This window comes from Callithrix jacchus, chromosome 15 (assembly GCF_049354715.1).
Source record: "Callithrix jacchus isolate 240 chromosome 15, calJac240_pri, whole genome shotgun sequence".
In the NCBI taxonomy this organism is placed as follows: domain Eukaryota; kingdom Metazoa; phylum Chordata; class Mammalia; order Primates; family Cebidae; genus Callithrix; species Callithrix jacchus.
In genome coordinates this window covers 64,732,992-64,747,732 of record NC_133516.1, presented here as the reverse complement: position 1 = coordinate 64,747,732, position 14,741 = coordinate 64,732,992, and the positions used below count along the sequence as shown (strand labels likewise).

General features: G+C 36.5%; 1 protein-coding gene and 1 long non-coding RNA gene across 15 annotated transcripts in view; one reads left to right on the top strand and one right to left on the bottom strand.

Moving 5' to 3' along the window:
• Positions 1 to 14,741, bottom strand: part of GRM7 (glutamate metabotropic receptor 7) — an 890,997-nt gene that overhangs the window by 43,340 nt on the left and 832,916 nt on the right. For 4 of the 14 annotated variants that reach the window (XR_013527454.1, XR_013527457.1, XM_003734881.6 and 1 more), the window contains one exon: positions 11,089 to 11,180. The exons of 3 other annotated variants lie outside the window; for them this stretch is intronic. Coding sequence is in view for 5 of the 11 variants with exons in the window: in XM_003734881.6 (XP_003734929.1) it covers positions 11,110 to 11,180 (71 nt within the window). In the remaining 6 variants the exon portion in view is untranslated. Of the gene's footprint in view, positions 1 to 3,324; positions 3,426 to 4,085; positions 4,146 to 6,137; positions 6,256 to 6,355; positions 11,181 to 14,741 lie in introns of those variants that run through there. 7 more of the 14 variants (XM_035274734.3, XM_035274736.3, XM_078351529.1 and 4 more) reach the window with 4 other exon arrangements.
• The window catches only part of LOC118147782 (uncharacterized), a 348,784-nt gene that overhangs the window by 257,924 nt on the left and 76,119 nt on the right, over positions 1 to 14,741 (top strand). The gene's annotated exons all lie outside the window — the stretch shown is intronic.

Sequence of the window (14,741 nt, the reverse complement as noted above, 5' to 3'; positions counted from 1 at the left end):
CAGACACTCATCTTCAGCTATGCCAGCCTTCTGGCCTTGGGGAGACATACACCATGAACTTCTATGTAGAGCTAATAATTTGCTCCTCCTTTTAAAGCCCTCTATCTTGATTCTCCATTCTGGTTTGAGCTAGATAAGGCAATAAGTGGCTACTCGCTGCTGATGATCATCTGTGAGTAGAAGAAACCAAAACAATTTTGTATACTGCATTGTAAATCTGAATCTTCTACAATGAGATAACTTTTTGTTGTTCTCTCTTTGGTTTAAAATTATTTTTTTCATTTCAAAAATATTATGGCTCTTTAATGAAGAAATGCTGAGGTATAAAGAAATCAGAAAGGTTTCTAAAACTTCTGTCACTAATACCTTTGGTCATTTTCTTAGCCTCCCTGAACGTTACTTTATACTTCTATAAATGAAGATAATGACACCTAACTCAGTGAGATACCCTGCAGATAAAATGAGATGCTGAATTTGCAAGCACATAATAAAACAAAACTATAAAATGTTACATAAAGGCAAATGTTACAAACTATTGATTGTAATAGTTAATTGATATAATTTTTAAAAGTTATATATATTTCTTTTTGCCTGTTTTGTACTTCAGGACACAAACTAATTGAAGCTGTTTTATTGAGAAGATTTAGAAGTCAGTATTTTTTTTGCAATGTATAGCAGATACACAAATTCATAGAAAGAAAGACATTTTTCTTTCTCAGTCCTTTATCTAGCCATTTGACAGCTTGAGTTCTGTCTGAAATGAGACCTGAGATGCTGAAGGAGGTTTCTCTTTAGCTGTAGTGTACTCAATCTGATTGATAGGACCGGTCTGGAACTGGGATTAAATATCTTTTGCTGGTTATTAGTAGCTTTCCATGCTAGTTTTAAATAAAAACTCTCTCGATATATAAATTGATAGCAGAAACTCCTCTAGTCAATGTATAACATTACGAACTGTTCATGATTCACATAAAACTTCCAATCGTTGAAAAATAGCTATCTTCAATCCTCAGCTTGAATTGTGTTTGCCTCTCAAACACTTATAAAGCAACTGCCAGACAATGTTGCCAAGGGCTAATCATGCACAGAAAAATATAAGACATGTCAACTTGGCTTTTGGGGAAAAAGAGAATTTTCCAGCTGACACCAGAATCCCAAAGTTGGCCAATCACAAGTGAAAAGTGCTTGAAAATGCTCTGTTTGAGGTTGGGTGAAGCCTCTGTTCATATCCTTGAATATTTAATTTGGCTTTTCTGCTACTGAGGAAACATGGCATGACAAGTGAATATGCACATTACTTCCATTCGGTGGTGACTAAGAAAACCATTCTCCCTTAGACACAGGGCCTTACTGTAGTCATTCTTCATGTGCTGACCAGAATCAAACTTGCCATCTTGACTCCTTTTCAAGAATTAGGTTCAGCCATAGAATGAATAAATAGAAAGCATTGTAAGTAGCTTGTGAAAGGAATTAGGGAAAACTCAACTAAGAAAACATTTCTGGTAAACTATTTTTGTTAGCTTACAGTATATATTGTACATGCTACAATATAAATGGCTTTTTACTAGAAGCTACAAAAGAAATGGGTCTAAACACACTGAGAGACCTATAAACAATAATCATAAGCAATGGAGAGTGTTACAAAAACCAAGAACTCTTCTATAAAGGATGTTTTTATCCCTCTTTTTACCTTCTCTAAGCTATGGCTCAGCACTGTTTAACTTTTTGTGATAATGGAAATGCTGTTTAACTTTGCTGTCCAATATGGGAGCTGCTAGCTATATGTGCCTATTGAGAATCTGAAATGTGGCTAGTCCAACTGAGGAACAGAATGTTTAATTTTATTTAATTCTAATTAATCTAAATAGCCACAAGTATACAGTAGCTTCTGTATGGACTGACAACTATACCTCAGTTGGTGATAGTCATTAAGGAGTAAGAACAAATTATTTAGCATTCTCTTACACGACAAGCACTGTTTTAAGCATCATTTCACATGTATTAACTAATTTAATCCTAATAACTGCCCCATGCAGTAGTTACTAGGATTGTACCAATTTTGCAGTTGAGAAAACGGATGTACAGAGTAGGTAACGTGTCCACATCACAATCTGGATAATGACAAAGTTGGATTTAGAATCCAGGTGTATGGGCTTAGTCTTAACCTGGGCACTAGTCTTAACCTGGGCACTAGACTGCTTCTCCATAAGATCATGGCTGATTTATTAACAGCAATAGTTATTAAAGACTGTCCTGACCATTTTTACTACCTGATTGGGCAGAAAAGCTAGAAAGCATAAATGAAGATTTAAAAATCATAATCCATTCGGGGACTTCAGGGCTAAAAAAAATGTAGAGTTCCTTTGCTGAGTGACTTGATATGATTGCATAAGGTTTATCAACACACTTTGCCTACAAAGGGCCAGGCTTGTTACCGACTGAGTCCAGAAAAAAAGAATATTGACCCAGCTTCTTACTGAGTGTTGTCATAGAAATTCAGCTTTAAACAAAGGTGATGCTGTGTTTTTCTTCTCCAGTAACAGAGCTCAACAATTAGCTTGAGCTTTATTTAGTCTATAATACCAGTCTAGAGAATTTCTTGAGAAAGGACCTTGATATAGCTTTCACAGTGCTAGCCTACAGTGAGGGGTGACTTCTTGGGGATGTTGTAGATGCCACTTGTGCAACAAACCAAAATAACTTTTCAAAAATCAATCATTTTAACACCTTGGAAAACACTTTGCTCTGTAAGTGATCACCATCACACCAATGCCATATTTCACGTTTCTTATCAAGGACAGTTGAAAAAATAAAAATGTTTCCCAAGCCTGGATGTGCATCAATTTCACTGGGGAAGCTTGTTAAATACAGGTGACCTTTTGATGCCCACCAGGTTGGGGAAACAAATGATTTAAGTAAGACTGATGTATAAACTGAAATGTAGTTTAGAAGTTTTACTTTTGGCAAATATCTGCCATACGCAGGATTTTTTAAATTGGTCATTGGCTTTTCCTTAAATATCTGAGTACTAACAGGTACTAATTTTTAAACATCACCATGATGGTGAAAATGTAGAATGTATTTCTGCCTAAAGTTAGGAAATATGGGTTGTGTTATGAAATTAAATGAAGACTAAGTGTGTTTAAATGTGATTTCCAAGATAGCTCATTTGACAATACAGCAAAATGTTGGCTTTAAGGCACCGTTGCTCCAAAAATGATCAATACTAAATAGGTTGAAGACAAGACAGGTGATGTACTGATATTGCAAGATGTGTTAGAAAATCCTGCAGGTTGCTCCAAACAAAAATTAGATGCAGATGAATTGCTTGACATTTTTAAACTTTATTATGTGTGGTACAGGAAGACAATGGGTACAAGAGATCAAATAGAAGAGTATCAGATGGGAATCTCCAAAATCCTTTCCTAGAGGAAATAGAAACAGAAAATCCAGTTAATTTCAGGTGACACCATCACAACACTGATGGCTAACATTTGAATAGCTATTGTGCCAAGTTCTGATCTAAGCCCTTTGTCTTCATTTATTTCTCATTACTACCATATGAGGTAGAAATTGAAACACAGAGAGATGATCTTTTCTAAAGAGTCAGCATTTTCTTGTTTGCCATTAATGATTAAGTTTCACCTGCTGAGCCCTTATTTGATCTTTTCCTATAAATGGAAATGGGTTAGAACCTCCCCCACTCTGCTGCCCCAACTGAATGCTACTCTTCCTGCTGACTTGACCCAGAAGACTGAGAATCCAGTACCTAGGAAGAGACTGGCTTTTCAGTATTGTATCGGAGTAGATCACAATAGATTACAGTAGGGATCTCTTTATCATTTGGTATCATTGATCTCTTCCTTAAATAAAGCTCCTAGGCAAGATTCTACTGCACCGTAATCTCAAGACATCTTGAGTGCAATTTCCTTAACTATGTTGGAATATTGGGAGGATGTTACTGGCATGAGAACTACCCATGACTAAACTCAGGCAAATAGGATAAGGTCTCTTTCATTCATTAAGTTCATTGGTGGGCTGGGTAGCAAAGCTTCCTCAGGACACTTAGAAGAATAGACACTTACCTCAGACAGTCACTTGACTAGATGGCAGCTCAGATGGTTACTTGCAGTTGCACTTTACACCTGAATAAAAACAACAGCTCAAGTCTCAGTCTGGACTTTGGCAAACCATGGGAAATTAAATGCAAATGAAATTTGCAAACATGACAAAAACAAGGGAAAGAGGAATTAAGTTCCAAGAACAAAAATGTAGCATTTTTCATGCTAACCCTAGGATACCAGCTTAATCAAATTTTCAGCTCGGACCGATAATGACCCTTGCAGTCAGTTTCTTTATAGAGCTTTCCTATGGCAAAAGCAGAGAGAGAAGCAGGTGATGAAGGCGTGTGGGGAATTATCTTTTCTCATTTTTTTTCAGGGAATTGCCATTTTTTTAATGCTAGCAAATCTTCTGAGTTTAATTTTACCTTTGCTCATGTTTCCGTGCCAAACTTGATTACCTGAAGCAGAGGCAAGTCTGCTTATAACCATCTGTATATGAAGACTCATGATTTGAACTCTGAATGGCTGAACTTCATTCAGGATGACCAGTAGATGTCAAATATGATCATCAATAGATGTCAATGAATTCTGAGACTTAAACATTTCCAGCTCTAGGAGATGATGTTTTTTGTATAATAACAGGAACTATAGTGTTTAATTTTTTAGACTACCAAAAAAAATCCAAGGGGAAGTGAAATTATATCTAATGGTCTTTGCAATACTATATAAAAAAAAAGGAAGATGCATCTCACTTTGCAATGGCCCTGAAGTCAGATTATGTTTCCCTTTTTGAAACCCTGGAGGACCTAACTAATCCTTTGCAAATTGAGGGCCTCTAGAATCAACTTATGAGAGCAAGAAATGATGATGAGATAGATGATGTAGACTGGGACATTTTACCCTATTCCATTCCCTTTCAGAAAAATTCATTAGAAAGACCTCTGGCCACAAGACCTGAGTACAGGTGTCTACTCTGCCACTCATTGGTGTGTGTTACTAGGAAGTTAATTCACTGCTCTAAGGCAGTTTTCCACCTGTCAATAAGACCTGCCTTAATGGATAGTTGGGTACATTCTAAACTTCGCAGCAATAGTGAAAATATGATGAAATTAACATAATTAATAATATTATTAAATTGCTGTAAATGACCATGATAGGCCCTTGGAAGACTGAGATAAATGAGTCTGGCCCTCCAGGGCAGTCCCATATTTAATATAAGTGCAATAAAAACCAAACTTCAATGTACCAAGGAAGATCTTTGAGAAGTTTTGTTTGTTGATTTTTTTTGTAGGATATTAGCCTCTAAAGGAAACCAAATGTGTTTTTACCAGCTAAGATTAAGGGAATCTGTTCCACTCAGTCATTTTTCTATCACTCAAGACATGGCCCAGAACTATTATTTGTACTGAACATGCTTTTCAGCTTGCCAGCAAGCCAGGAGCTACCTGTCGAAGTCAATCACATGCAGTGGTTCATATATCAGACGGTATGAGCCTCTCTGTCCCATAGCACCCATGCTGAGTGACTGATCGCCTTCTCTGTCAATTTCACCAAGCCAAAAGACTACTAATGAATGATGCATCAAAAGGCTCCAGTAAGCTATCTTGAAAATAGAGATTGTTGGACTTCTAGAGATAAGGTTGCCTGACTTTATTGGCAATCTAGATATCATGGCTTCCAACTCTGAGAGTTTATGATAGACAAAAAATGTAACCAAAACAAAATGAGAAAGGAAAGCCAATTAAAACACAGATGAGCAGAGCCCAACAATGTTATTTTACGTACCCTGTCATATCTGCAGCCTGCCCTTATAAAAGAGGGTTTTCTTATACAGAATCTCATGTTACCTCTATGGTACCTCATCAAAATTAGCTTATTTCCATCTTATGAAAGAGGAAACTGGGGATTGGACAGCATGACTTATCCACAATCAGAAATCCATTGCATGACGAAGCTTATGCTACCCCAAGTAACAGAGCCACAGTGGGACTCCCAGTTCAGTTTTTCTTATTCTTGACCAGAGAAAAGGATAGCACATGCAAGGCTATAACCAATACTTGGACCAACACTTACAGAAAGTAGGGTTGCTGATCCATGTCATGTTTTTCTAAGTGTTGGGGCAGCTCAGGAAGAACAAGCTTTGGAAATGTTTTCTCAATCCTCTTTGTGCAAGCTGAGTCCTCAGAGGTTACTATGAAAGAGGGCGGAGATATAAAGGGAATTGAAAACTAATCTTCAACTTGAAAAGAATGAGAATAGTCATGTAGATCATAGAGAGAAATAATGATTACCTTTGATTCCTAGAGAAAGTTAATTTAAAGTGTATCCAAGTTCCATTGTACAGCCAAAAAAAAATCTGCAAAGTTGAGATACATCTTTAGTAGATGGAAACGAGAGTCACAAGGGTCACCATCTCTTGAATAGTGGGAAGATGCTCATTCACAATAATTGATTTCGGAGATTAACTGATCTTAGTTTAGGATACACAGTTTTTTTAAATGCAAATGACATTTGGTAAAAGACAAATCTGTCCTATATGACAGTCTTTAAGGAAATGCACTCAATAGTCAGAAAACCACCAATTTGATTGCTTACGTTTTTGTGTCTACCAGATTAGAATCCATAATTATTTGAAGCAAGTCCTGAGGATCCAAGTCCAATGGAATCTTTCAAGTTCATATTCACTTTGAAAGAAAAATGGTATAGATATCTGTGGTCCATGAAATAAAGTAGGCATAAAACTTTCTTGGTTTATAGATAGGTTTAGCACAACAAAACAAATTAATTGCAGAAGCCCAGATGTAGCTCTGACACCCATTTTAGGAGCTGTACATTACAACTACATCATATTTTTGAAACTTGTGACATCAGTTTAAACATTGTCTTTTTAGGGTTGTCTTTGTGTCCTTATAGGCTTTATTTGGAAGAATATAATTCCACCTGCTCAGGTTGTAGACTTGATATTTTATTATTGCTAGTAAATATTTTCTTATAAATGTTTACTGTGCATCTACCGAGTTCTAGGTAATAAGAGCCTGTGGTATGGGAGGTATTGTACTGTATTCATTCCAAGCACATTTTCTCACAGCCTAGCGTTTACTAGCTCTTGTACTTAAAGGCACAAAGACAAAGAAGACTCAGTCTTTCTATGCTGAATTGCTTTCTGCATTTCATTCCCTAAAACTATCTGCCTCAAAACCCAATGTCCTCACATAACTGTTTTCTAGTACCAGAACATTCATACTCTCTTGTACTTCAGGATCTTTGTGTATACTTTCCCCTACCTTGTGTGCTGTTCCATATATGGCTGCCTTTTTTTTGATTTTTTAAGAGCAGCTCAAGCAAAGCATACTGGGTGATGCTCTCCACCTGTAGCTTGATGGTACTTGGTACATACCTTGAGGAAGAGCCCCTGTTACCTTTGAATCTATTACTTACCTTTGAGTCTTCCATCAGATCTGAGCTCCCTGAAGGCAATGTCCCCTCCTGTTCCCAACTCCTAGTCAGTTCAGGGATGGCCCAGAGGAGAGGTGTTTGGCAAATATTTCTTTGATTGACCCAATTTAAGGACACTCACGCGGTAAACAGTCTTGACCAGATAGGGCAGTGCAATGCATATAATGTAAAACTTGACATAGTTTTTGTGACTTTGAGGTATGATGTGAACATTTCTTTTATGCAAGGAACGAGAGAAGTAGCATCCATATAAACATCATCCATCCAGTTAAGTTGCACTCAAGTTGCAGAACCAAGACAGCAGATACCAACTGAATTTTGAAGATATGCTGAGATATCAAACCTTGGCGAGAGAAACCTCTTAGGCAGAGAGAAATATGCCAAAAAGATTTATAGCTGCATTTATTCCCAAGGTGATTCAGTGTCAAAGGTCAGATAACATGTATTCTTTGCTATGCTTATAGTGTCCCAAAGTGAAGTTTAAGTGGAGGTGTCTCCCGTTACAGTAGAGATATCACATTGAATATTAAAGAGGGAGAGTCCCAACATGATACTGAAACTTGCACTGCACAGTTTCAAAATGCTTAAAATTGCCAAATCATCCCATTTGTTATAAGAAACCAAAGATTATTAATTTTTGTAATACCATTCAATAATGGATGTCAATAATATAATTCAGGTACTTGGCATTCTCGCAAGGCTTAATTATACTCTCAAAGATTTTTTAATCAAAATACCATCTTAGAATGTGAAAATTTACCTCTTAACAAAACTTGTTGCCTGACCTGGTGATGGTAATGATGCCAGGTGCATTGTGCTTTTTATTTTGTACCTAATTGCATTTCGACATAATGTCATTAGGTTGATAACACATTGTGGAGTTTTAAAATTTATAAATATTCATGTAAAGGATGCAGAAAGTATTGCTTCTGCTGATGACTTTTAATAACTAATACAAAGGTGAAGTGGCTCCTCCCAAGTAGCAGTGCTGCTGGGGCCTGGCCCAGCCCCAAGCTCACCTCTTAAGCTCCCAAGCAAACCCTGATGCTCCTGCTCCAGGGGAGACCTTTTCCCTTTAGAGTTTCAGTGTCCAGGGAGCTCTACGATTGTGTGAATGAGGTGTTTGTCACATGAGAGTGTTTTTAAACAGAGGCATGTTATGGAATGCATTTTCAAACTAGGCTTAGGTTATGTTCCATCTGAATTTGAACCTACTTCCTTCAATTCCCTATAAGCAAATGTTTGATTTCCTGTATATAGTGTGCCTTTGTTGGGACATGGTATCTGACACTGAGTTTTAATGGTGCAGTAGTATGAAAGTTTACTCCTGAATCTATGGTTATCCTTTTACTGCTTTGTCTCCCTGAAAGCAATCACTTAGAGATGGATTTGAACACATAACATTAAGAGACTTCTTTCATTGGTCTCACAAGTTTACTAGTCTCATTATTGACCTGAACAAGTAAATCACCTTCTCTTTGAATTAATTTAACTTAAACCAACTTCTATTCAAATTTTTTTGAAAGAGTTCCACAAAATGTTTATCATTACTTTCTAAAGCCATATTTAAATTGGTGAGAAAAGGAGACCAAATACAATTATTATTTGTATTTGGAATACCATTTCGAAACAAAGATGAGAAGAAACAGAATAATAAACTAATAAAAGCCCTATGATATCAGCATAGGAAACAGACCAGTCCACATTATTAAGCAATTATTCCTCTCTCTTGATGTGACCTGCTTTCTCTCATCAAAGTCTCTGAAGAAAGACAATTCTAGCTAACACTTTGAGTTTACTTCTAAACTGCATATCCTGAAAGTATTTTTTAACCAAAAGGTTGACTTAAAATATTTTCATCTGACTCCCTTTAAAGAACAAAAGAGAATTTTTAATGGATTGAGATTAAATCTATCATTTTTACCCTGGGAAAAATCCCTTCTTATTTAGTCTCAGTCAGTCTCATGTAAAAAAGACTATTAAAGTGATGAGCTGCAGTATTTTGACAAGCACTTGTACTGCAAAAAACTTGAAATCTCACTGGAATACAGTTACATATTCACTAGGAGAAAAGAATGCCCTATTCAAAAACTAGGACAGATCATGTTGATAAGGAAAAAGGAAATAACTATCTGAACAATATACCCTAAATTAAAGGCCGAGTTGCTGGCATCCATCTAAAGTCAACAGAAAATGTAATTACTCTTTGGAATTACACTTAATCCTGTCTTACCATGCTAAATGGATAAAAGAGAGAGAGCGCAAGATATTATTTGTATTTAGAATACTATTACACAAACAAAGATGAGAAGAAACAGAACGGTGATCTGATAAAAGTCTCATGTTATCAATGTAGGAAAGAGAAAGACTAGTCTACATTATTAAGCAATATTTTCCCCCTCCTGCGGTATGACCTCACTGCTTACTCTCTTGGAATCTTTCTAGTGACAGGACTTGCTATTTTGTAAGTACAATAGGAGGTTCAGAGAAAATCAAAAGAGAATTTTTTATTCAAAGCTACCACGTGACTCTAATAACTTACTCCATGTTCTCTACTGTATATTTTTCATTGTTTAGAATGCCCTGTTCCATGTGGATGAGAATGCTTGCCATAGCAAGTGTTGTCTTCCACTGTCTTGTAATATTGCTTAGGCTGAAACAGGGTGAGGATAATATTCTTTCAGAGTGTATATTCTTGAGTGAGAGCCTAAAGCAATATAGAAGCATCTGTGGTGAATCCATTATTATTCTTAGGCTAGCCCACTCATGTGGCCAGTTCACACATCACACAATACAACATAATTTTCTCTAATTTATTTATTTGAACACCCTTGGTATTTATTGGTATTTCTTGAGTGTGACCAATATTGAAACTAACCTTTAGACCCTTATGGTCTTTCATTGACCCTTTCTTTACTTTTGTGTGATGACTAAAGTTGCTTTCAGTGTTTGTCAATGGCAGAACTATAAGCCACAAATCATCATCAACATATTATCAATCCAAAACAGTAAACCTGTTTATTTTCTGCAGAGAAGGAACCAAGATAATTTTGGGTTAAAGATGGTAAGGCCATTTGCTGCTATTTCAATGGATACTTTTCTGGGAATGTATACACTTCTTTGAATGTATTTAGTAAAAATAAACCAGAACAAACATTTTACTAAGATTGCATTTATTAAGCATCCCCCTTCTCTCCTTGTAGGTTTTCTACATTGCTTTCTAAACCCAGAGTAGGAAATTATACATTGAGAAATAGTTTCTCACCACGTTAGTTTTAAAGTAGAGAATGTGTCACAATGAGTAGCACCAGTTCTCTGCAGTTACTGCCTAGTTGTTCAGGAAAGTCAAATGTGTACATACTCATAAACATGTCCTTTAGAAAATTAAGCAAGCATATTACCAATGGCAGCTGCTGGCACTAAGCTTATAAAGTAGATCATCTTTGAAAATTCATTCCTTCCTATAGACATACTTTCAGGTAATCATGCACAGTTTCCACTGAAACATTTCTAATTCTCTTTGGAGACAAGAACACATAAATAAATAAGAATTAGATTGTTTTCTTACCTTTTGGAAAGCAGTCAAAAGCTATACTGTTGGTGGGATAGTGTACCAAGTAACAGACTTTTGTACACTCTTTCTTACTGGTGGTATACAGTCTACAGGAAAAGTAAATATATAGGTATGTATAAAATAAGTGTGCATACAATATTACTTATTATTATTTTCCTTTTGGGAAAAGGCTGCGATAGAGACCATACACGTTATGCCCACTCTTTTGGTGGGTTCATTAGCCTTTGGTAGACCAGGTCGCCTCAATTCAGGTACCTCTGAACATGGGAGTACTGGTGCCTCTTGAGTTAAGAGAGTTGGGTTTTACTTGATTGAGTTAGAACAGCTGTGGGAACCAGCCTAAATGTAATTTATCTGCTCAGAGCATTATTTTCTTCCTGTTGCCAGCCCTTTTTTCTCAGCCTAGTCCAGATATACTTTCCAGCCTGTGTGGTTAGTCCAAAAGGATGAAACAAGTAACATAATGTTGAGAATGTTAGGGATCCAAACAAATGAAGAAGCAAAACAAAACAAGAACCATAACAAATTAACACGGCACAGAAGTGTGTTCTAGAATTTTCTAGGCACCATTATTTGTGTAGAGTTTTGGTGCCCACATCCATTTTCCAGCAGTCTGAGTTGTTGTTGTTGTTTTTTTAATCACATACCTCCTTATATTGACAGTTTTATTTTATGTAATAAATTTATTTTGTTGATAAACAGCACAAGTTGTTGTTTATGTATTTTCCTTATAGTAGATGCAAAAATGGTAGGGCAAGAAAAACACCATCAGAATACAATTCCATATTTTAAATACCTTATGTTATATTTTAGGTGCAAATTGTTATTCTTTTAACATGTGCTTCATCGTACAACATGTCAATTGACTTCAACCAGTCTTTTATGGAGTATATGTCCAGTCTCTCTCCCAGAGTGAGTTCTTCAGTCATACATTTCCACATTCAAGAAAAGGGTGTGTCCCTTGCTGTCCACCCACCTACCATCTCTAGTTGCTGCTGACCTGCCAGAGTAAACTCTCTGTATCTGGCTAAGGTCCTTGAAGTATTTCTCTGCACTGCTTGCAGGGCATTAGCTTAGAAAATGGATGGTAGCTTAAGACAAATGTAGCTTAGGGCCAGGCCTCTCTTCACTGTGCACTGTGATCTGCTACCAAAGAAAGCATGGGAGCCAATGACAATTTACAGAGCATCTTCTAGTTGATACCAGTCCAGGTGAAGAAGGCTGCAGTTCTTATTCACCCATCCCAATAAAGCCATGCTGCCTCTTAGTTAATATTATCCATCCAACTTGAAAAGGATGGTCGTGGCCATCCATAAGCCATAGCCCAAGCACAACCATGGCATCTTGTTTATCTGGCATCTACAAGTTGGCCATGAACATACATCTACCAAATGAACTGTAGAAAGTGAAGGGAAACATGCCAAATTCAGGATGCAGGTGGGAGAAGCAGTTTGAGGTGTTCTTCTTCTTAGACAGGAATGTGAGAAGGCATCATCTTGGCCAGATAGAAAGCTATCCAAATGAGGCCAGGTTCTTTGAAACTTCTAGCCATGGAAGTCTTATTTGCATAAATAAAATTCTGTAAGTAGCTGAGCTACAGCCTTATGCCCTCTGAGCTTGCTATTTTTCAGTCTAAGTGCAGGGACCAGAAAGCATTGGCCCAACTCTGGATATCTAATATGCCAGCAGTGCACAGATACATTAAAATTTTGAGATTTACTTATTGTTTATTCCACACATAGTGGAGCTTTTGTTTCATACAATGGACTGTTAGCTTAGGAAGGAAACTAAGAGGATAATTATATTTCTTGAGGAAAAAATATGGTAGTTTAAATGCCTGCCCATATTAAGTCAGCAAGCAAATTCATTTTTATGTAGACATGTAGTTGCAGTGTGGAGTTGGATGAGTAGAAGCGTGCATGCACCAGATGGCAAACTGCAATGATGGAGCAGAGCTGTTAAAAATGAAAACACTGAAGATTGAAATACATTGAGACTAAGTGTTTAGAGCAACAATGAATAAGAGGACATTTCTGTTCCACTATTTACTTTGTAGCTCATAGTATAAACTCTACTTCGTCTCAGACACCCTCCCTCAGAAAATATTCTATAGAATTTGCCCATTAGACAAATTCCCTTTTTCAAGTGCATGGGCTGTTTTTGTTTGTTTTTAAGCAGTCAGCTTAAATTCAGCAAATAATGTAATTCATCTTGGTTACCAAAGTTTAGATATGGGAAATAATTTTAGCTATATTTGGTATTAGAATATTATAATGTTACCTAGTGTAGCATATTCATGTCTGTTTTTGTTAATTGAATTTTTCACTATTGTTCTTTTCCTATATACATGCATTTTTACATTTCTGGGGATTGGTTTTCCAAATGTCGTTGCTGTCTATGATGTTACTTTTTCCTTATTAGCGGCTCCTTTTGAGATCATTTTAAATGACTCTATGTTGTATGTTTGTCTCATCTCAAATGCTGTATTTCTTTGAGTTGACTTTGTCCTAGAACAGTATCACTGCTAAAACTTTGTAAGCTATATCCAATGTGGACTCAAATTGAGTGTCCTAGAATAAAATCCTTGTCAATTTCTAGAGCTACACTGTCCAACACAGTAGGCACAGCCACAAGTGTGTATTTAAATGCACTGTAAATAAAGTTTATGTAATTAAAAACTAAGTAAAATAACAAATGTATTTTTTCAGTTGAGTAGTCATATTTCAAGTGTTAACAGCCACATGTGCTAGTGCTTACTCTAGTAGACAGCGCACACATAGAAGATGACCATCACTGCAGAAAGTTCTATTGGACAGCTTTTGTGCAGATAAGGTCTTTGGATTCTTTTTTGGGACCTTTGAGAGCTGCGTCATCAGAAACCCCAATGTTTGGAGGTACATGAATCTCCTCCTATGGTTCAGCAAGTATCTAGTTAAAGTTTTCATGATGTTTTAGGGCGTGTCTACACAATAACAAAAGAGCTAAAGCAATTAAAAAATATTTTCAACTAGTGGTGAGAAAAAGGCTCTATTTTATTTTATTTTATTTTTCTGAATTGTTTACCTTGGCTCTATGTAGACACTAGAACAACAACAACAACAACAACAACAAACCCCAATGAAACTTTTTCAGGGGAAGAGATACCAAATGAATTCCAAATGGAATCATTGGAATACAATTTTTGAATTAATCGGATGAGGCCTCTACCTGGGCAGCCTTCTTTGAGCTCAGATTACTCTTATCATTGTAGACAACACAAGCAGTAATACATTTTACCGTATGTTTAAAGAATCTCCCACCAAGCATCATTATATTCTGCATATACAAACTATATTACCAAATAAGGAAACCAAAAGAGTAATTTCTGCATTAGAATTTTGACATGCCATTCATATTCTAAGAAAGAGAGGAGCAGAGAGGAACAAGCGTGGGTTGAAAAGTCAGACCTGGGTTTTAGTCCAACGTCTGCTGTTAACTACATGTGTGGGTTTGGTAATGTCACTTAGTCTTGTGAAGCCTGTTTCTTCAATAAAATGAGAATAACAATTTCTATTCTATAGATGTACTGTGAGGAGTAAGTGAGATCTTCCACACAAAGCATTCTGCATAATGTCTATTTCAAAGAGTACCTTAGGCTAGCATTTAGC